The 23,291-nt window shown below is 41.2% G+C and overlaps 1 protein-coding gene across 1 annotated transcript; it reads left to right on the forward strand.

The window, feature by feature from the left end:
- The first annotated feature begins 7,290 nt into the window (after positions 1–7,290).
- On the forward strand, positions 7,291–11,560 carry IFNG (interferon gamma). The gene is made up of 4 exons (XM_030866936.2): positions 7,291–7,404; positions 8,555–8,623; positions 8,719–8,901; positions 11,426–11,560. Exons 1-4 carry the CDS (start codon positions 7,291–7,293, stop codon positions 11,558–11,560), a joined length of 501 nt encoding a protein of 166 aa, XP_030722796.1.
- The last annotated feature ends 11,731 nt before the right edge of the window (positions 11,561–23,291 follow it).

Raw genomic sequence — 23,291 nt, forward strand, 5'->3', positions numbered from 1 at the left:
GTTGCATCTTCGTTTCCTTGCGAGGGCTTTCTCTAGTTGTGGCAAGTGGGGGCCACTCTTCATCGCGGTGCGCGGGCCTCTCACTATCGCAGCCTCTCTTGTTGCAGAGCACAGGCTCCAGACGCGCAGGCTCAGTAGTTGTGGCTCACGGGCCTAGCTGCTCCGCGGCATGTGGGATCCTCCCAGACCGGGGCTCGAACCTGTGTCCCCTGCATTAGCAGGCAGATTCTCAACCACTGTGCCACCAGGGAAGCCCCAGATGGAGCTTCTTGACTTACATGCGTTCTCATAGGGTAATACTTGAAACTAGTGTGCTTTTTTGAAGGATACATCAAATGTCAGTATATCTTTTCCTTTGGGCTGGGCAGTTTTTCAAGAGGAGAATCTTCTCGTCACCTGCCTGGGGGATGTAAGTCTAATAGAGTAAGCATTTTGGAAGCCTAGTGGTCTCACTGTTCAGTATGATGACTTTTAATTAAATCCTAATCTTATCAAGATACTTCACTTCTTCCTTGGCTGTGTTAGATATCTAGAACCTTGCTGAAAAACAAACTTTCAATCTTCAAACAAAGTGTGGCATGGGTAGTGGCCTGGCTGAATTAGCTAGAAGGGATCTAACTACATCTTATGTGTATGTATTTTCAAGGTTGTTCTATTTTCAATCTTACCTTGAGCTTCTTCTTTCAAAGGTGATTGATAGCCCAATTCTTGAATCTTCTTCAAATCTACCATGTGAACTGATTTTCAGATTGTTGAGTTCCTTTCAGCTTGTTGTGGTACTTGTCACAGAGAAATCTAAAGTTGAGGTCAGTTATCACTTGCTCATTCTCTTTCCATCTTTCATAACTTTATTGACATTTATCACCTACTGTTGTCTTATTCTCTTTCTCTTTGAGGCATTATAACCTTTTTATCTCTTTACGGGTTCTGAAAGAAAGTGGCGGTAACATATGTATTCCATCTCGCATGTTTCATGCTCTCAAAACCTATGACCTCGACCGTCGCTCCAGCAAGGGAGGAGAGAACTGGAAGGTTTCCCAGGGGCTTTACTTAGTCTTGGCCCAGAAGTGACACACATTACTTAGACTCCAACTAGACTGGCCAGAAAATGTCCCAAGATCCCATTTAACTGCAAGAGGCTGTGAAGTGTTTTATTCCATGTGCCAGGAAGTTGTGATCTGTGTATTGGAAGGCACTAGTTATGTTGACCACACATTTGAGCTCTTATTATATGTCAGGCATTGCATCACTGCACATATTAACCTAATTTATACTCATGTAGTCCTTTGAGACAGCTACTGTTTATATCACCTTTTTATGTATGAGAAAACTGAAGCACAGAGAAGTTAAGTATCTCACTTCAACTCAACAGTGTAGAGCAAAGTCATAACTGAATCCAAGAAGCCTGATTCCAGAGTCTTTGGACATAATCAGTAGGCTACTTTTCTTCATATTTAATAAACACAGAAGTTTATTAAGGAATAATTTTGAGCTAGATACAGTATTAGAAAAAATATGAAAGAATTTGGGTCAAAATGCTAAGAGTATTTACCCATAGATAGTGAAGTCATAGATTATTTTTTCTTTTCTGTGCCCTTCTGGATAGTCTGTTTTTTATTTAAAAGCTCCTACATAATTTTATAACCTTTAAAAACAATTTCCATTTGAAAAACTAACAGATGGGAATTTGGCTCGAGTAGTTAATGAATTGGTGCAGGGATTAAGGACACAGTAATAATGACTTGTGAAACCCTGGCTTAGAAAAAAAACTTATTATTCATTGGATGTTTATGGTTTCAGAATTCTTCCTCCAGTTAACCTGGGGAAAATCTAAATCTGCCAGTCTGTTGTATGGAACTTTTACGATGGGAGATAGAACGGTTAATTCTCCTTTGGATGCACACGTTTTCAAAGCTTAGTGCCATTTCAGGGGCCACCCAGAGGGCAACTCGCTTTTTGACATCATTGCAAAAAGAAGCACGTGGCCCCGGAGTTAAGTACAAATGGTGAACCTTACATTTGACCTTACAGATTCCATACATCTTTCAAGGCTCAATTAAAATTAAAAGCTCAAATTCAACTGAAATTAAAATTCAATCCATTCATGAAATTCCTCAACTTTTCTATCTTTCAGACAATTACAATTGGCCCTCTATATTATTCGTGGAAGTTGATTGAATGCACAGATGTGGAACCCGCACATACGGAGGGCCCACTGAACTATGCAACTTTATAAAATGGACTTGAGCATCTGTGGATTTTAGTATCCACTAAGGTTCTGGAACCAGTCCCCTGTGATACCAAGGGACAACTGTATTTCTCTTTGAATTCCTAAACCTGTTGGACTCTCTATCTCCCATAATATTAGTTCTCAGTAATATATTCCTCATAAATCACAGTCGTAGAAACATAGAATGTTAGAAATGGCAGGAAACAGTTCATTGGATCCAACTCTTCTTTTTAAGATGTTGAGATGTAAAGCATGGGTAAAGGCTTTGCTCAAAATCCCACATACCAGTGGTAGATTCTAGGACCAGAATTTGGGACTCCTTCCTCTCAGGCCAGAGGTCTTTCCCCTATATTACTTCATGAATTGTAATTTTTCTTCTCTAATACTAATGTTCTTGGAGGAAGAGATCATAATTTTTACTTCTTTGTAATTTGTAAGAACTCATCTCGCTATGAGGCACAGCAACAAGTAAACCTTTGCCCCAAGGGGACAAATGGATAATGAAACACATAATGAGTTGGTAGATTTCAGTGTTGAAAAGGATTCAGAGTCTACATCTAAACTTAGTAGGAAGGAACACCATGGCTAACTAGTGATGCCTGCCTTGGGTATAGGAGGAGGGAATGCAATATATATGTCAGGTATGTGTTTTACTCTCTATGCAATAATCAGTCCTCTTCACCTATATGAACACCCTGGGAAGGATGTACATACGTGGAGAAAAAGGGAGAATATGGATACCTACCCAGTAATCAGAACAGTGGAATCAATCCTAGCTACCAATGTGGAGACATATGCTCCTGCCAGATTGCCTCACTGTTAACTTCTTTGTAACCTCTAGGGCTATAGGCATGGAGTAGGTGCTCAACAAAGACTTACTAATTGAGTGATATTAGGATATAAACAAATATTTTCCCAACAAAACTGTCCCATCCTTCTTTAATAACCCTGTGTCAATCACAGTACTTAGCACTTAGTAGATGCTTTAAAATTCCTTGTGCATTAAAAATATGACCTTCAAAGCATGACATGAATCCCTAGATGAACAGTATACAATCCCATTTGACATAAACTTGAAAATATTGTAGGCTGATATACTACATAAGTATAATGTCTTCTATATTCTTTGACTCAAGTCTCAAAGTTGCCCAGATGGCATGAAAGAAAAAGGGGGATTCAGAAAACTCTCCTCTAACATATGGGAGTTTTGAGTCAAATTTCGGGGAAAATCTGACTCCACGTGGATTTCCACTCTGTATATCATTTTATTCCGTAGGCTCAGCTTGCGTGCTGTCAGGAGTTCCCAGGGTCAAGGCAGCGTGGGGCACAGATCCAACATTGACTCATACTCGGTGGAAGAAACCTACCCCAAAGTCTGGATGTGATAATTTGGTTGTGAGCGCTAGGGATAGGACTGCTGACCACAGAGGAAAAAGGGCAACAAAGGTGTAAGTTTTGTCTTACGACTGCCTACTCAGCGAGGGCTGAGGATAGCATGAGATACGATCGAAAGTCTTGCTGACGCTTAATGCATAACCATCGCCAGTTTTCAGAAAGAAGTCTGGCTGAAGGGAAAAAAGAAAGTTTTCAGTCCCTTCGTTTTAGTAATTTGCTCACACTTTGGCTCCTGGTGGGTTTGAAAAACTTTTAAAGGATATCTTGGTGGTGAATGATTCTGCAGTCTCAGTGTTGGCTGAACCAACAAAGTGTGAAACCTCTAGTTTGCATGTGCAACAGAAGGTGTTTTACAGGCAGAAAAGAGAGAGAAACATCTTTTTTTGTAAACTTGACAAGACAGGAAAGGATCAAAGAATATACTATTGTAGTGACAACATTCTGGACCCCAAAATCATATGTTGAAAGATGAAAATCTCATAGGATGTGATTCACTTCCAGCCTGGGATGCAAGACCAGTTACAGAATTTGCAGGAACTGGTGCAAAATGAAAATGGGAGCCGCTTGTTTAAAAATTATTAGGAATTTCAACAAGGTAACAACAAAGCATGAAACCAAATGTGGGCTCCTCTAAGTGTGGGGTCCTGATAGACTGTACAGGTCTTATGTCCACGAAGCTGGGCCTGCTGGGATGTCTAACCAATAATTTCAAAACTTTTATTTGCAGTCTTACTATTTTTTAAGGAATTAAAGAGTGACTATTATCTCACAAATTCTACAGAAAAAAAAAAAAGTCCCAGAATCAAAGCCTGATAGGATGTAATTACTTGAATTCACATATTTAACACAGTTATTGGTCCATACAGCAGTTTTGATGCCTATTGATTGGGGACAGGTAGATTAAGGAAAAGGCCTTGGCTCTAGACTGAGCTCTACATTGTCCAGTTGAATGAATTTAAGCACAGCAACTTGGTTTTTTCCTGGGTCTTGATTTACAAATCTAAAAAAAATGAGAGAACAGGCCATAGATAGTCTCTGTAATTCCCTAATTCTGTGCTGTGCTTGGCCATGCCATCAAGAGCTATTAGAGCTTGAATTTTAGCCATGTATTTACTAATTCTATACATCTGGCCATGTTGTAAACATATCCCTAATGTGTGTGTGTGTGTGTGTGTGTGTGTGTGTGTGTGTGTGTGTATATATATATATATACATATATATATATATATACACGTATGATTTTGAATAGGGATTTGCAATTTACAAAGCCCCAGACAAAGTGTAATTCCCAATTATGGACCTCGCTATTCTTAACTCCTCACCCCCAACACCATATTCCAGTGGATAGATCAAGGGATGAGCAGAACAAATTTTTATTTCTTTCCAGAACGTTGGTAACATTCCTTACAGTAGCTTGGAGTTTGGTCATAGGTTTCCTGGATAGTATTGAGTGCCTGCACTTGTCTCAAGGCTTTGGAAAGGGTTTCTTGTCACAGTGTCACCCTGTAAGCACTTTATCTGGGCCGTCTTTTTCCTTGAGGAGCGACACAATAGAGCTTTGTGGGCAGCAGTGTAATTTGACACTCCTCACTTGCTTGATGTGAGGCTTTGGTCCCACAAACACTTTTTGATTTTATTTATTCTTTGGGAAGATAACCCCTCAAACAGTTTTCAGGCCTTTTTCACATAAAATAATACATGGAATTGCCCCAGTAAGCAGGGGTTGGCTAAAGAGACATAGCATCAGGTTTCCAACATTAATCATGAACCCTCTTTAATTAAAAACGAGTTTCCTACAGGTTAGTTCTGATAGCATTGGGATTAGAACTTGAAGAAAATTAGCTTGAGGGAAGAGTAGGCCCTGAATTAAGCATTCAAGTTCACTTTTATTCAGTGCTGTCTATGGACAAATCTCCACGCTACAATGGTTTTAGGGAAGAAAACTGTGTTACGGAACAGAAACAATTTCTGATTCTAGGGAACTCAGTCTCTAGATTAGGAGAAGATACATAACTAACTCTAATATGAGATTGAGGGATCAAGACTCTAAGAAAAGTGTGAACCACTTTCCTAGACCTTTGTAGACAAGATGTGAGATTACTTTTCAGAAGGATCATTTTGAGAGAACTCATGCAGATAATGACTTTTAGGTAGGACTTGGATGGCTGGGTGCCACTCTGAGAGGCACAGATGTGGGAAATCAAGGAACAGCATGAGCAAAAGCTCAGGGTGTGTTTTTTTTAGGAATGACTAGTCATCCAATGTGCCTGAATAGGAATAGATCACTTTGAGTGCTTACTACATGATAGGCAAAATTCTTAGCACTTTATAAATTATCATCTGACAATTTTCAACTGAAGCCCGGAGAAGATACTAATATTAGGTTCACTTTGAAGATAAGGAAACCTAGCTACAGAAGAGTTAAGAAGCTTACTCAAAATCATATAGCTAGATAGCAGTGGAGTCAGGATTCAAGTCTGCATTCATAACTGCAATACTGCTGTGTATACAGTACAGGTTGAAAGGCAAGGTGGGCTGGAATCAAATAGTGGAGGGTCTTCTGTGCCATCCCTAAGTGCTATATTTCATAAGTAAATTACTAAGAGAGGAGAAAAAACAATCCTATTTGTATCTGAAAGGAAAAAAAAAGTTAAATAAAATCTATCATTAGTGATTATTTGGAACAATTTATCATCTAGAGCTCTGCTGTTCAATATGGTAGCCTCTTGCCACACATGGCTATTGAGCATTGGAATATGGTGAGTCCAAATTGAGATGCACCATAGGTATAAAATGCACACCAGATTTCTAGGATTTAGTATAACAAAAAGAATGTATAATATTTTATTAATATTTTTCTGTATTGATACATATTGAAATGGTATTTTGGATATATTGGTTTAAGTACAATATATTTAAAAATTATTTTTCCCTGTTTCTTTTTACCTTTAGTAATGGGGCTATTAGAAAATTGCCTTGCATTATATTTCTGTTGGGCATTGTTGGTCAGAGCAACATAAATTTGTGGTAGATATTATATTAACCATCTTTGATGAAGGGCTTCCTACCACACTGGTTTTCTAACCACATTCTTTTCCTTGATTTCTGGTCATTTGCAAGAAAAATTTTAAGAGGCACCCCCTTTGTAAAGGTTTGAGAGCCCCTAGAATTTCCTTTTTTACTTGCTTCCGACCACAAACGAATGATCAGTGTAATCTCTGGATGAGGAATCAACATTTTACAAGAGCAAAAGGAGGAGGTGCACAAAAATTTCCAATCCCTGGATGGTGTGAAGTGAAAGTGCTTTCAAAGTATCCCACAAGAATGGCACAGGTGGGCATGATGGGTCTGTCTCCTCGTCAAAAGACCCAAGGAGTTGAAAGGAAACTCTTAACTACAACACCAAAATGCCACAAAACCATAGTTATTAATACCAACTAACTAGCATCTCTATCTGTCACCATCTCATCTTAAAAAACTTGTGAAAATACGTAATCCTGACGAGACTTCAACTAGGTATAAATACCAGTAGCAAAAGGAGACACAGTACATTCTTCTGATCATCTGCAGATCAGCTATTAGAAAAGAGAGATCAGCTACGTCCTTGGGACCTGATCAACTTAATACAGGAGCTACAACTACTTCACCTAACTCTCTCCGGAACAATGAAATATACCAGTTATTTCTTAGCTTTTCAGCTATGCGTGATTTTGGGTTCTTCTGGCTCTTACTGCCAGGCCCCATTTTTTAAAGAAATACAAAACCTAAAGGAATATTTTGTAAGTATGACCTTTTAATAATGCTTGTGGTTGAAATGACTGATGTTTAATGTTAACTTGTAATGGTATCTGTGATGGGCTCTCATCTCTAGCCCACAGTCATCTTGAGAAGACTTGGTGTTATTGTGGCTCCTGTTGGCTGGATGTGTTTTTTTGACTAAACGATCCAGATAGTGCTTTAACTCTCTGCTCAATTTGCTATGGAGACTCAGTGGGGATTCGTGAATCCTCCAAAAGATGGGCATAATACGGGTATAATTTAGAGCATCGCTAATTTTGTGATGAGAATCCATTTAATTATGATGTCAAGTAGTATGCATACTGAAAAAATGACTAGGTCTTTCTTTCTGATTTCTCAGGCTGCTATGATGGTGACAGTCAAAGGAAGGTCAAGATTAGCATTAACAATGGTCATTTGAAATAACTGATCAATTAAAGAAGATGAGGTCCTTAAAGCTTTGGCTTAAAAATAAAATCACTTACAGGTGTTTTTCTCCCAAAAGTGGTTTTCAAATTTTACTGTCCCATCCAGATTGTCTGTGAATTACTCTTGGAGTAGTCATTTGCTGAGATTTTTTTGTAGGAGTTTAATCTGCTTTCTATTTAAAAATTTTTTTCTTCATTTTATGAGTTTCTTAAAATTTTTACTTATGGTTAATTAAAATAGTTTTTTGCATTTTAAATATTTTATTATATGTCCAAAATTTAGCTACTATAATTACAGCTGGAGCTATCTTTTAAAGCTGACATAATATCTTATAGGAGGGCACGGGTAGAGGTTCTAAAAACCTGTACCATAGCGGGGCAGTATTTTATAGTGAGATGGCTTTGCTGGGGTTTTTCACTAGACCTAAAAATACTTTCTGTCCCTTACTATAGTTATTTGGGACAACCGAAGTATCATCAGCCTTGTTGAGTTTATTTGTGAAGTTATATTAGTAAATAAGAAAGCTAAAATAGCATGATAGTCTTTGGCTGTATCCAACATGATAGCTTTTGAGAAAACATTGTTAGAACTAAACAGAGTGTTGAAAAGAAAATCAGTGAACACTGTCAGCATCCAAGTTCAATAAAACTTGAAGTACAGTTTTAGGGCAATTTATGGACTGATTGTAAGCCAATTTTTTCCTGTTTTGTTTTGTTTCCTCAGAATGCAAGTAACCCAGATGTAGCTGGTGGTGGGCCTCTTTTCTTAGAAATTTTGGAGAATTGGAAAGATGTAAGCTGAACATTTCCACTTGGCTAATTTTCCTATTGCTTATTTTCTGATGGATAAATTCACATCAATTTCTCTTTGTGCCTTTTTCTCCCAAGGAGAGTGACAAAAAAATAATTCACAGCCAAATCGTCTCCTTCTACTTCAAACTCTTTGAAAACTTAAAAGGTAACCAGATCATTCAAAGGAGCATGGATATCATCAAGCAGGACATGTTTCAGAAGTTCTTAAATGGCAGCTCTGAGAAACTGGATGACTTCAAAAAGCTGATTCAAATTCCGGTGAGATGATCTTAATTCTTTTTTTTTTTTTTTTTTTTTTGGTTTCATTGCAGAGGCTCTTGCAAAGCACTTCATTCCCAGAAAGTAGAAATTAGCTACTGGGTACAGTTGTTAAAGCTATGAAATGAACCTGTGGCCAAAACCCCTCTTTACCAATTCTGTTTGTGTTTTGGGTGACTTTGCAAAGTCAGTTATGCGAGTCACTTAAATTTGTGATTTGGGAAAATACTGGAATTATGTCTACAGCACAAAGATAGGTGAATGAACAAATCAGTGAGAAAGAAGTAGTGAAGAAGTGGGGGGAGTATTGAAAAGCAGTTCTCCCATTGCCCCTTGTTTGTGTGTTGGAAATTCTCTTGCTTTGAATAGGATGTTGCATGTCTTAATGGAAAGAGCAGTGGGAGGGCGGGGGGAGAAGTGGGAGGGTGGCTCCTAGCTCAGCCACCAAAGAAATGTGTGATCTCAGATGAATCACAGGCCTGGCTGGGGCTGTTTCCTCATCTTAAAAGGAGCCTGTTGGGTTCACTATAATTTCTATGGTCTCCTTTGCTCTAAAATTCTACAATGCCATGGACAGAAAATGAGAATGAGTTAGGAGAAAGGTATGGCCTTTGAGGAGACAAAGGCCCTCCTACAGCCAGACTCTGGTCAACCTCTCAGATTGTGCAGCCCAAGTAGAAGTGAGAGTGTTTGTTTTTAGAAAAGAAAATAGGTAGAATTTATACCTTATGAAGGAACTGTCCTATCAACTTTTGGATACTAGAACATCTTGGCTGGAGAAATCCTTAGGCTCCTCAGCTTTATCTTATCAAATTGCCTTGAGTCTTTAAAGTTATGGTTTCTAGAAGGTGAAAAATAACTTTGAAGCATAAAGACGTCACATTTTCCAAAATTTCATCTAAGAGACAAAGGCCTCCAGATTTTTTGGGGGGCGGGGGCGTTGGCTTTGGTATAAATAGGCTTGAATGAGAAGAGGAGGGGTCCCGTTATGACTTGTGCTCTCAGGATTTGTGCCCAGCTCTCCCTATAACTGGGTCTGCCTCTCAGCAATCTCACATAAGGTCCTAGGAACTGAAATAAGTGCTGCTCTTCAAGATTGCTCTAGTCTCCAGTATGTTCGATGGTATGAGAGTGGCTTGGAAAAATTATAAGACCATTACTACTTCCACTGGTAATGTTTTCCGGTGTTCAGCAGATATCCATTGGTTGCAGGCTAGAGAATGAAAAAGCACTTATTCCTAGCCCAGTGCTGCCTCTGGCTTGCTGTTCAGTCCTGGATGAGTCTCTTAGTTTCTTGGTGATGCTTTGAACACTGGAAAGTTCAATTTATCACTTGTAAACACACACCCGGTAGAAACTTTTCTATTCTGCTGTAACTGGGCCTTGAAAAAAAAACAACTGTTGGTCCCATCCTTCTGGAAGCTCCAAGCCTCCTGCTTCACAATGGGCAGTCCTGAGTGAGCTCTCAACCATTGTCTTTTTTTGCTCAATTGCGAACGTATTTACGGCATGTTATGCCTTTTAGTCCTGTAGCCTAGTCATTCTCCGAAATGCGGCAAGGTGGCTGCAGTGTTTCCAGCTTTAGAAAGACATCTCGTGGCAGAGCAAAGATGAAAGTAAATGGTCCTCATTTTATGAAGCATGACTTCACCTAAATGGTCCTATTGGGTAGAGTGAGAAAATAGTTCAATTTGCTGGAATGGAAGGCAGGGTACCGGGAAATTTGCTTTCATTCCTAATTTTAAGTGTTATATACCAGTAATTGATTATTGCCATGTAAATATGATCGGTGTTTATTTTTAATCCCATTATGGAAATGATGAGACTGACCTAATTTGGGGGAAATTAAAAATTAATGATTTTCATCTGACTTGGACTTGGTGTTTACAAAGTACTGAACCTATACCAGTGGTTTTCAAACTTTGGTGGTGCCTGAATCACCTGGTGATGTTAGTAACTACACAATGGCCCAGGCCTAGTCTGAATTCATACACCTGGGTGTCTGAGTTCTTCATTAGGTCTCCAGGTTATTCTTCTACACACCAAAGGTGAGAGCCATTGGCTATAGTAACTCATTTGATACTTATAGCAAAGACTAAGTACAAAGTGATAGAAGTGGTAGAGAGCCTAGAGGTCGTCTAAACAATCTCCTCATCGTTCAGAGGAGAAAACAGAGATTTGGAGAGGTTAAGTGACTAAAGTCACATGTATTGTACACACGGAATTCAAACACACATTTTTTTGTCACTACTTCAGGGCTCTTTCTGCTATATAATTTTCAGAATTCTGTAGTGGTAAATTAAAGGATATGTAATGTGTCCCACCATGTTACAGCACAACTAGCAATTTAATTATAATTTTAGTCTTAATCACTGAAGAAACCAACATTACATATTAAGGTAATATATTGCTAGTGAAAATAATTTATTTTAAAGGAATACTTCTACTTTCTTGGACCATGACAGCAGAATATCCTAATGATTTGTATGCCTGAAATTAATTTTGCTGTTTTCTTTCCCAATAGGTAGATGATCTGCAGATCCAGCGCAAAGCCATAAGTGAACTCATCAGAGTGATGAAGGACCTGTCGCCAAGATCTAACCTCAGAAAGCGGAGGAGAAGTCAGAATCTGTTTCGAGGCCAGAGAGCGTCGAAATAATCCTGCCTGCAATATTTGAATTTTTAAATCTAAATCTATTTATTAATATTTAATATTTTACATTATTTATATGGGGAATATATATTTAGACTTATCAAAGTATTTATAATAGTAACTTTTATGTCATGAAAATGAGTATCTATTAATTTATGTGTTATTTATAATTCCTGTATTCTGTGACTATTTCACTTGACCCTTTTTTTTCTGACTCACTAGGCAAGTCTATGTGATTACAAGGCTTTATCTCAGGGACCAACTAGGCAGCTGACCTAAGCAAGACCCTGTGGGTTGTGCATTCATTTCACTTGATGATATAATGAATGCTGATAAATGAAATGATGCCATCCAGTTGCTGCCTATTTGAGACTATGCCTTCTGAGCCACCGCTATGATGGCATGTCAGACAGCACTTGAGTGTGTCAGGCGATATGACTTGTCCCGTGATAAAAACATAGCATCTCATCTCATCTCATGCCTGGTGCTTCAGAATATTGCTGACAATTGTGATTGTACCCAAATGGAAAGTCATATATTTGTTTATCAATATTTAATATATATGAATAAAGTATAATTTCGTAACTATTTATGCTGTGTCAGACTTTTTCTAAAGTGGGGACCAGATTAAATGAACCATGGACTAATGAATTAGTATAAGGAGAGTCATTTTTAGCTGTGGAAATATTAGAGTTGGATTAAGACCCATTAAAATTGGTGTTTCTCTCTGCCGGCGATTTGTTGGTTTCCAGTGTTCCATTTGGTAGCTGTCTGAGTTATCTCTCCAAAATATGGATGTAACTATGTAGCCATTTACTTCAGAGCTTCTTCTGTGGAAAGTGGTCCAAATTGTTTAGCTTGGCACACAAAGGTTTATTTCCCTTTCTCCCTCAACTCCCCATGGCATCCTTCATCTTTGTATCCCCTTTGTCCTCTGGCCACTTTGGGCAAACACCATTTGGTATGGAATAGTGAGTGGGAACTCTAGGGAGAGAGGCTTGGATTGGAATCTTGGTCCTGCCATTACAAGTAGTGTGACCCTCATATTCTCCAAGCTTCAGTTTCCTCATCTGATAAAGAATTGTGCCTTCCTCATAATATTGTGGTGAGAGTTTATTCTTTCACTCAAGAAATATTTACTGCAGCACCTACCATGTGCCTGGTGCTGTTCCAGGCACTTGAGATACATTGGTGAACGAAACAAACAAGGATCCCTGCCCTTGAGGAATTTAGAATTTAGCAAAGGGGAGACAGATAATAAACGAAATACATAATATGTTAGTAAATTGCATGGTATGTTAGAAGGTGATTGGTGCTATGGGAAAAAGGTAAAAAGGAATGGGGGAACTGGGAAAACTACAGGTGGGACAAAGCAAATGGGCTAGAGGTTTAAATGGAGTAATTATAATTGGCTTCATTGAGGAGATAACAATTGAGGAAGCACTTGTAAGAGCTAAGAGAGGATTCTAGGCAAAGGGAACATTTTTGCAAAGGTTCTAAAATGGAAACTTGCCTTGAATGGTAAAAGAAAAGCCAGCACTCCAGTGTGGTTGGAGCAAAATGAGTCAAGAATATCTCTAATTTTTTAGCTGAGCAACTAAAAAGATGAAGTTGTCATCACCTGAGATGGGGAAACTGGAGGTAGCAGGTTTTGGGTGAAAAACTAGAAATTCAATTTTAAAGGTTAAGTTTAAGGAGTCCATTAGATTTCAAAGTGGAGATGCTGAGTAGGCTATTGGGTATATCAGTCTGGAGTTGAGAGAGAACTCTGGACTGTTGATGTAAATTTAGGAGTGGAAAGTAGAGCAGGTATTTAAAGACCTAATACCAGCTGAACTTATGAAGGTCATGAGTTTATATAATGAAGAGAAGGAAAGCAAAGTATTGAGTCTTAAGGCACACTATCTTTAAGAGGCTGGGGAGAGACCAACCAAAGAGACTGAAAAGAAATGGCCAGTGAAATAAAAGGACAACCTAAAAAATGAGATGTCTTGAAAGCCAAGTGAAGAAAACATTTCAGGAATAAACTGTATTAAATGCAGTTAAGTCTGGTCAAATGAGGACTGAGAACTGAACACTGGATTTAGGAACATGGAAACCATTGCAGACCTTGGACAAGAGAAATTCAGTTGGAGAGTGAGGGTAAAAGCCTGACTAGAATGGGATTAAGAGAGACATTGGAGACAATAAACATGGATAACTCTTTTTAGAAGTTTTTTTTTTTTTTTTTTTTTTTGCAAAGGAGAACAAAGAAAGGGGTAGACGTCAGGATATGACATCAAAAGAAGTTTTAAATTTTTTTAGTTGTTGCTTTTAAGATGGGAGAAGTAGCATGTTTACCTATTAGTAGAAATGATCTAAGAGTAAAACAATACATGATATAGGAGAGAGAGGAAAGAACTTCAGAGTACTTCCATGAGTAAGATAGAGAGATGAACTGAGGACACAGAGGAACTGGCTTTAGGCAGGTGCACAAAAAATGTATCTTTGTTAACAGGTAGGAAGGTAGACTATGTGGGTTCTGATGCTGATAGCTGAGTAAATGTGGTGGTGAGAACTTTTGGAAATTTTAACTGGTTGTTTAAAGTTTTCCCAGTGAAATAGAAAGCTGAGAGTGAGGTTCAGGGAGTGTTGGAGGCTTGTGAGAAGCAGAAGAATGGATGGATCAGGAGAGTGCAATGTAGATTACCAGGCAACTTTAAGGGCCCACTTGAAGTCCAAGGTCATGAAATTATGGAACACCAGTTGGTGTAGTTGAGTGTTTGTCTCTATCCACATTGAGTTGTGGGTGAAAATATAGAGAGAAGAGACAGAAAGTTACATTTAGCAGACTTTGATTTGGCCAAGTAAGTAGGATAGGGAGAATGAGGACAAGGAAGTCATGGGGATACACAAGGGTGTACTCATGATGGTTCATGAACCGGTAATGAACTCTAAGCTGGTTAAGAAGGGGAAAGACACAACGGTGTCCAGCCTTCAGAAAGTAGTCACTCAGAGGAATTTCACGGTGAACGGACTACTACAGCTCCCGAGGTTACTGCGCCTCAAACCGAGGCCGCAGACGGTGCTGAAAGCGCCCCGGTGCCCATCCTGCCACTCCCTGCTGAGGACCGACTGGGCCTCAGGCCTCTGCTGGAGTCAGGACTGCAGCTCCCACTGCTCAGGCCTCTGAACGGGCTTCCGGGAAGATGGCGGAAGAGTAAGACGCGGAGATCACCTTCCTCCGCACAGACACACCAGAAATACCTCTACACGTGGAACAACTCCTTCAGAACACCTACTGAACGCTGGCAGAAGACCTCAGACCTCCCAAAAGGCGAGAAACCCCCCACGTACCTGGGTAGGGCAAAAGAAAAAAGAATAAACAGAGACAAAAGGATAGGGACGGGACCGGCACCAGTGGGAGGGAGCTGTGAAGGAGGAAAGGTGTCCACACACTAGGAAGCCCCTTCGCGCGCGGAGACTGCGGGTGGCGGAGGGGGAAAGCTTCGGAGCCGCGGAGGACAGCACAGCAACAGGGGTGTGGGGGGCAAAGCGGGGAGATTCCCGCACAGAGGATCGGTGCCGACCAGCACTCACCAGGCCGAGAGGCTTGTCTGCTCACCCGCCGGGGCGGGCGGGGCTGGGAGCTGAGACTCGGGCTTCGGTCGGATAGCAGGGAGGGGACTGGGGTTGGCGGCGTGAACACAGCCTGCAGGGGGTTAGTGCGCCATGGCTGGCCGGGAGGGAGTCCGGGGAAAAGTCTGGACCTGCCGAAGAGGCAAGAGACTTTTTCTTCCCTCGTTATTTCCTGGTGCTTGAGGAGAGGGGATTAAGAGCGCTGCTTAAATGCTCCAGTGTTGTGAGTCTGGGACTTCTCATGATCACTAACATAAACATGGATAATGGATATAATGCGATTAATTCTACTGGCTTTGGGGTATATAGTGGGGGCACAGTTGTGAGTGTCAAGGGCAGAAAGGGTTAGTTGTCTGAGGCTTCCATCTCAACTACTTTATTTAATGCTCCCACAGCAATACTGTTAAGTGAAATAGTTTATGTAAAAGCATCGGTTTAGTCCTTGACAACAATCAGAGGTCATTATTTTGATTGTTGGGTAGTAGCTGAATACCAGTGGGTGAGACTCGATCCCCATTTCCTGAGCTGCTTCTTCCAGTCTAAAGTTTTTATCAATCGTTTCCAACAAAGTCAGGCTTCCCCATAAAAAAAAAAAAAAAATCATTGTACAGCTACTAAAAAGAATGTCTTTCCTTTTTAGTTTTATTGCCTTCTTTTCTTTTTCACTAAAATTTTATGTTAGCCATTATTAAATAGTTATACTGAATAGATAGTTGGTTGAAAGAATTGGGGAGGATTAGCAGCCGCATAGCACAGGGAGATCAGCTTGGTGCTTTGTGACCGCCTGGAAGGGTGGGATAGGGAGGGTGGGAGGGAGGGAGACGCAAGAGCGAAGAGATATGGGAACATATGTATATGTATAACTGATTCACTTTGTTATAAGCAGAAACTAACACACCATTGTAAAGCAATTATACTCCAATAAAGATGTAAAAAAAAAAAAAAAGAATTGGGGAGGATTGAGGTAATCTTGGCCTGTCTGGAATTCAATCGGCATCTGAATGCTTATAGAGAAGGAAAATATCTTCTCTTTTTTAAAGGCAGCATTATTTATTATATATATTTTTAATTTATTAATTTTTGGTTGCGTTGGGTCCTCGTTGCTGCACGCGGGCTTTCTCTCATTGTGGTGAGCGGGAGCTGCTCTTCATTGTGGTGCGTGGGCTTCTCATTGCGGTGGCTTCTCTTGTTGCAGAGCACAGGCTCTAGGCGCTCGGGCTTCAGTAGTTGCAGCAAGCAGGCTCAGTAGTTGTGGCTCGCAGGCTCTAGCGCGCAGGCTCAGTAGCTGTGGCGCACAGGCTCAGTTGCTCTGTGGCATCTTCCCAGACCAGGGCTCGAACCCCGGTCCCTGGCCTTGGCAGGTGGATTCTTAACCACTGTGTCACCAGGGAAGTCCCGAAAAATATCTTTTTTCTCTATCATTTTAAACTCTTGACTGGGATCCCGTAACAAAAGACAGATTAACAAGAGAAAAGCATACGTTTATTTAAATTATATGTGACACAGGGACCTTCAAAGGAAAATAAAGACCTGAAGAAGCAGTAAAACCTGAGTGTTTTTATGCTAGATTTGGTGAAGGATGGAAAAGTGTAGTAAATGGTGGGACGCTTAGCAAGGCCTGCTGCTGTTCAGATTCCCCTCTGAGTTCCTTGTCATCAAAGACTAGAATGCTCCTTTCCTCTGGTTATGTGACCTGCTTCAGGAGAAGGTCAGAAAGTCTTTTCTGCAAATGCTTTTTCTCAAATTCCTTCAGCGTGAAATATTCAATACATCAAGGTGGCATGTTTTGGGGTATCATGTCCTGAACCCTGTCGGGCTCACAGGAGAAAATACAAAGGCAAGAGTTTCTTATTTTGCTCTCTTTACCTAGAATGAGAGTCTGGCAACCCCATGACCAGGCTTCTTTTGGGCAGATGGTGATGCAAGATCAAAGGCGAAAGTGCCATTATGATCAGAGCTGCAGATGTAAAGCCACATCAGAGAACCATTGACATCCTGGGTATGACCACCCTCAGGGATGTGTAATAGGTTGGTGTAAAATAATACTAATGAGTAACCAGTGAACATGTGCTATGGTTAAGAGCTCTTCTTCAGGATTCAGGTAGACCTAGATTTCATTACCTGCAAAACTTTAGGAATGTTATTGACTATCTTCAAGCCTCTTTTCTTTCATCTGTAAAAAGGGAACTGTAAGGTCATCGTGAGGGTTACATTTTTAAAAATGCATGTAAAATGCTTGGAAGAGAGAGAAAATGCTTTGTCAAGAGTAACTATTATTATTAATGCTATTTTCATTGAATAAATCAATGAATCATTGTTAGTAGCTTTCTCACCATGACAAGTTCTCTTTAGTTTTTCTTGATCTGAAGAATTTTCCCCTTCTAGGAGAATAGGAAGAGAGAGCAAGTAGCAAAGGAAGGCAGTCAGAAGCAATTGACTTTACTTTGTTCTAATCGTGTTTTCATTGGCATCATGCATCATTACTTAGGCTAATATGTAAGTTTTGTGAGGTTTCATGTCTCGGGGTCATCAGGGAAACATGAAATTTGGAACTGAGGTGTACAGGGCTTGTAAGACTGACTTAACTTCGGGGATTGAGGTCAGGAAGGTACAGAGCATTCTGGAAGTCATTGAGAGGTTGTGACATGGCAGTTTTGAAGAGGGAGGGGAGGGAGCATCTAGAATGTAATTCAAACCCTAGGGACAGGTGTGGCAAGCATGATTTTCAGAGATCTGTCCACAAAAGCCTGGATTCCCACTGGTGAGCTGGGTCTCCGTGGCAGCATCTTGTCCTCAGCAGGAAGCTGGCAGGAGGGTGCTGATCAGGTTGTCTGGTCAACTGCACTGGCACAACTTGGAAAGATGAAGGGGCAGGAGTCTTGGGGCTTGAAAGGTCAAAAGCGTGTCAGAATCCATCTGTTGCATCAGATACCTGCTAAGCCGCTGTGGATATAAAATGATATGAATATTACGTCCTGCCTATGTCAGTATTGGTCAGACCCCAAGGTATGGACAGGCTGAGACTGAAACCACAGAAAGCTGGGAAAGGCCAAGATAGGGACCTGACAGCCCACATTAGATGGGAAAAGAAAAATGAATCATGAAGAGCTTTGTCAGAAATTCAATGGCCATGAATGGGATTAAAAACTCTATTTAACTGAGGTTATGGCTCTTCTTAGATACTTCCTTTTCAGAAATACCAAGTTATTTTGAAGATCTGACACTGTCACTCATGAGTTGTGTGACCTTGACTAACTCAAAAGGTATTGGGTGGATCAAGTGACACATTGTTTGTGATTGTCAGTTACAAATTCCTATGGAAATGTAAGAAAGTATTGTTCAGGGAAACACTGACTGAAACTGCCCGCCCTGGCCAGACACTACTGTAACCACTTGCATGAGTTATCTTAACAACAGGAGGTCCTGGTAAGGAACCCAGGACTAACAAACCACCACCAACTGGAAGAATTCGGGAGAGGTCAAAAGGAGACGTCAGTCCTTATGTCCTCCCAGAATCCTTCTCGCTGGAATCCATCATGGCTGAGTGATGCGCATGCCACCAGGAAGGACCCTGAGTCAAAATGATTGGCCAGAGACAACCTGGAAACTAATTCCATCACCATAAAACCCAAGACGGTGAGCCACGTGGCAGAGCAGTCTTCCTGGGTTCCCTTACCCTGCTGCTCTCCAACTGGGTGCCCCTTCCCAATAAAATCTCTTGCTTTGTCAGCTTGTGTGTCTCCTCGGGACAATTCATTTCCAAGTGTTAGGCAAAAGCCCACTCTCAGGGCCTGGAAAGGGTCCCCCTTCCTGCAACAGTATAATGCTAACACAATTCTTTCCTGGGAGGAACTTTGTAATATTCTGGATGCAAAGATTAATGAACTGCATGAAATGAGGAAATATAGCCTATTTTTTGATTCCTTGAGTTTCTTTGGGGCTTACAGGATCAACTAAATTCTAATTTCTTGTATTTCTTTAAAACTTGTCAGCTCTTACTCATAAAACTTACCTTAAGAAAGACAATTCGGGATTTCCCTGGTGGCCCAGTGGTAAAGAATCTGCCTTGCAATGCAGGGGACACAGGTTCAATCCTGGGTCAGGGAACTAAGATCCCACATGCTGAGGGGCAGCTAAGCCTGCGCTCCACAATTGCTGAGCTCGCGGGCCTCCACTAGAGCCCACGAGCCACAAACTACAGAGCCCACCCACCCTGGAACCCACGCGCCACAAGTAAACAGGAAATACCCACATGCCACAACTACAGAGAAACCTGCATGCAGCAACGAAGATCCCGCATGCTGCAACTAAGACCCGATGCAGCCCAAAATAAATAAATTTAAAAAAAAAAGAAGAAAGGCAAGTTCATTTTAAGAATGTGTAGTGGAATTGTCTTGAATCTTTAACTCATTTGTTTGACCTTGGAGTTCCCTCCCATTAAAATAGACTTTCTGTGTTTGTTGTTAGAGAAAAGTGATGTAACAGTGGAAAATGGAGAGAGGACTTTCAAGATGGCGGAGGAGTAAGATGTGGAGATCACCTTCCTCCCCACAGATACATCAAAAATACATCTACATGTGGAACAACTCCTACAGAACACCTACTGAACACTGGCAGAAGACCTCAGACTTCCCAAAAGGCAAGAAACTCCCCATGTAGCTGGGTAGGGCAAAAGAAAAAAGAAAAAACAGAGACAAAAGAATAGGGACGGGAACTGCACCAGTGGGAGGGAGCTGTGAAGGAGGAAATGTTTCCACACACTAGGAAGCCCCTTCACTGGCAGAGACGGGGTGTGGGCAGGAGGGAGTCTTCGGAGCCATGGAGGAGAGTGCAGCAACAGGGGTGCGGAGGGCAAAGTGGAGGGATTCCTGCATAGTGGATTGGTGCCAACTAGTACTCGCCAGCCTGAGAGGCTTGTCTGCTCACCTGCCGGGACGGGTGGGAGCTGGGAGCTGAGGCTGGGGCTTCAGAGGTTAGATACCAGGGAGAGGACTGGGGTTGGCTGCTTGAACATAGCCTGAAGGGGGCTAGTGCGCCACAGCTAGCCGGGAGGGAGTCTGGGAGAAAGTCTGGACTTGCCTAAGAATCAAGAGACCATTGTTTTGGGGTGTGTGAGGAGAGGGGATTTAGAGCACCGCCTAAATGAGCTCCAGAGACGGGCGCGAGCCACAGCTATCAGCACAGACAACAGAGAAGGGCATGAAACACTAAGGCTGCTGCTGCAGCGACCAAGAAGCCTGTATGCAAGCACAGGTCACTATCCACACGTCCCCTACCAGGAGCCTGTGCAGCCCGCCACTTCCAGGGTCCCGTGATCCAGGGACAACTTCCTTGGTAGAACACATGGCGTGCCTCAGGCTGTTGCAACATCACGCTGGCCTCTGCCACCGCAGGCTCGCCCCGCATTCTGTACCCCTCCCTCCGCCCAGCCTGAGTGAGCCAGAGTCCCTTAATCAGTTGCTCCTTTAACCCCCTCCTGTCTGGGCGAAGAACAGATGCTAGAGGGCGACCTACTTGCAGAGGCACGCCAAATGAAAAGCTGAGCCCCAGGAGCTGTGCAAACAAAGAAGAGAAAGGGAAATTTCTCCCAGCAGCCTCAGGAGCAGCAGATTAAATCTCCACAATCAACTTGATGCACCCTGCATCTGTGGAATACCTGAATAGACAATGAATCATCCCAAAATTGAGGCAGTGGACTTTGGGAGCAACTGTAGACTTGGGGTTTACTGTATGCGACTGACTAGTTTCTGATTTTTATGTTTATCTTATTAAAGTTTTTAGCACTTGTTATCATTGGTGGATTTGTTTATTGGTTTGGTTGCTTTTTCCTTTTTTAAAATTACTTATTACATTTAAAATTGTTTGTTTGTTTGTTTGTTTGTTTTGCGGTACGCAGGCCTCTCACTGTTGTGGCCTCTCCCGTTGCGGAGCACAGGCTCTGGATGCACAGGCTCAGCAGCCATGGCTCACGGGCCCAGCCGCTCCGTGGCATGTGGGATCTTCCTGGACTGGGGCACGAACCCGCATCCCCTGCATCGGCAGGCAGACTCTCAACCACTGCGCCACCAGGGAAGCCCCTGAATTTTTTTTAATAATATATGTTTTATAACTTTTTGATTTAATTTAATTTAATTTAATTTAATTTAATTTTTTTTCTTTGTCTCTTTTTTTCTCCCTTTTCTTCTGAGCCATGTGGCTGACAGTGTCCTGGTCCTCTGGCCGGGTGTCAGGCCTGAGCCTCTGAGAGGGGAGAGCCGAGTTCAGGACATTAGACCACTAGAGACGTCCAGGCCCCATGTAATAGTCAGCAAGATCTCTTGCAGAGATCTCCGTCTCAACACTAAGACCCAGCTCCACTCAACGACCAGCAAGCTCCAGTCCTGGACACCCCATGCCAAACAACTAGTAAGACAGGAACACAACCCCACCCATTAGCAGAGAGGCACCTAAAATCATAATAAGTTCACAGACACCACAAAACACACCACTGGATGCAGTCCTGCCCACCAGAAAGACAAGATCCAGCATCATCCATCAGAACACAGGCACCAGTCCCCTCCACCAGGAAGCCTACACAACCCACTGAACCAACCTCACCCACTGGGGGCAGACACCAAAAACAACAGGAGCTACAAACCTGAAGCCTGAGAGAAGGAGACCCCAAGCACAGTAAGTTAAGCAAACTGAGAAGAAAGAGAAATACACAGCAGATGAAGGAGTGAAGTAAAAACCCACCAGACCAAACAAATGAAGAGGAAATAGGCAGTCTACCTGAAAAAGAATTCAGAGTAATGATAGTAAAGATGATCCAAAATCTTGGAAAAAGAATGGAGAAAATACAAGAAACGTTTAACAAGGACCTAGAAGAACTAAAGATGAAACAAACAAGGATGAACAACACAATAAATGAAATAAAAAATTCTCTAGAAGGAATCAATAGCAGAATAACTGAGTCAGAAGAATGGATAAGTAACCTGGCAGATAAAACAGTGGAAATAATTACCACAGAGCAGAATAAAGAAAAAAGAATGAAAAGAATTGAGGACAGGCTCAGAGACCTCTGGGACAATATTAAACGTACCAACATTTGAATTATAAGGGTCCCAGAAGAAAAGAAAAAGAAAGGGACTGAGAAAATATTTGAAGAGATTATAGTTGAAAACTTCCCTAATATGGGAAAGGAAATAGTCAATCAAGTCCAGGAAGCACAGAGAGTCCCATACAGGATAAATCCAAGGAGAAACATGTCAAGACACATATTAATCAAACTATCAAAAATTAAACACAAAGAAAAAATATTAAAAGCAACAAGGGAAAAACAAAAAATAACATACAAGGGAATCCCCATAAGGTTAACAGCTGATCTTTCAGCAGAAACTCTGCAAGCTAGAAGGGAGTGGCAAGACATATTTAAAGTGATGAAAGGGGAAAACCTACAACCAAGATTATTCTACCCAGCAAGGATCTCATTCAGATTCAACAGAGAAATTAAAATCTTTACAGACAAGCAAAAGCTAAGAGAATTCAGCACCCCCAAGCCAGCTTTAGAACAAATGCTAAAGGAACTTCTCTAGGCACACAAGAGAAGGAAAAGACCTACAACAACAAACCCAAAACAATTACGAAAATGGTAATAGGAACATACACGTTGATAACTACATGTAAATGGATTAAATGCTCCAACCAAAAGACATAGACTGGCTGAATGGATACAAAAACAAGACCCGTATATATGCTGTCTACAAGAGACCTACTTCAGACCTAGGGGCACATACAGACTGAAAGTGAGGCAATGAGAAAGATATTCTATGCAAATGGAAATCAAAAGAAAGCTGGAGTAGCAAGTCTCATATCAGACAAAACAGACTTTAAAATAAAGACTACTACAAGAGACAAAGAAGGGCACTACATAATGATCAAGGGATCAATCCAAGAAGAAGATATAACAATTGTAAATATTTATGCACCCAACATAGATTATCTCAATATATAAGGCAAATCCTAACAGCCATAAAAGGGGATATTGACAGTAAAATAGTAATAGCAAGAGACTTTAACACCCCACTTTCACCAATGGACAGATCATCCAAAATGAAAATAAATAAGGACACAAAAGCTT

This window comes from Globicephala melas, chromosome 10, assembly GCF_963455315.2.
Source record: "Globicephala melas chromosome 10, mGloMel1.2, whole genome shotgun sequence".
In the NCBI taxonomy this organism is placed as follows: domain Eukaryota; kingdom Metazoa; phylum Chordata; class Mammalia; order Artiodactyla; family Delphinidae; genus Globicephala; species Globicephala melas.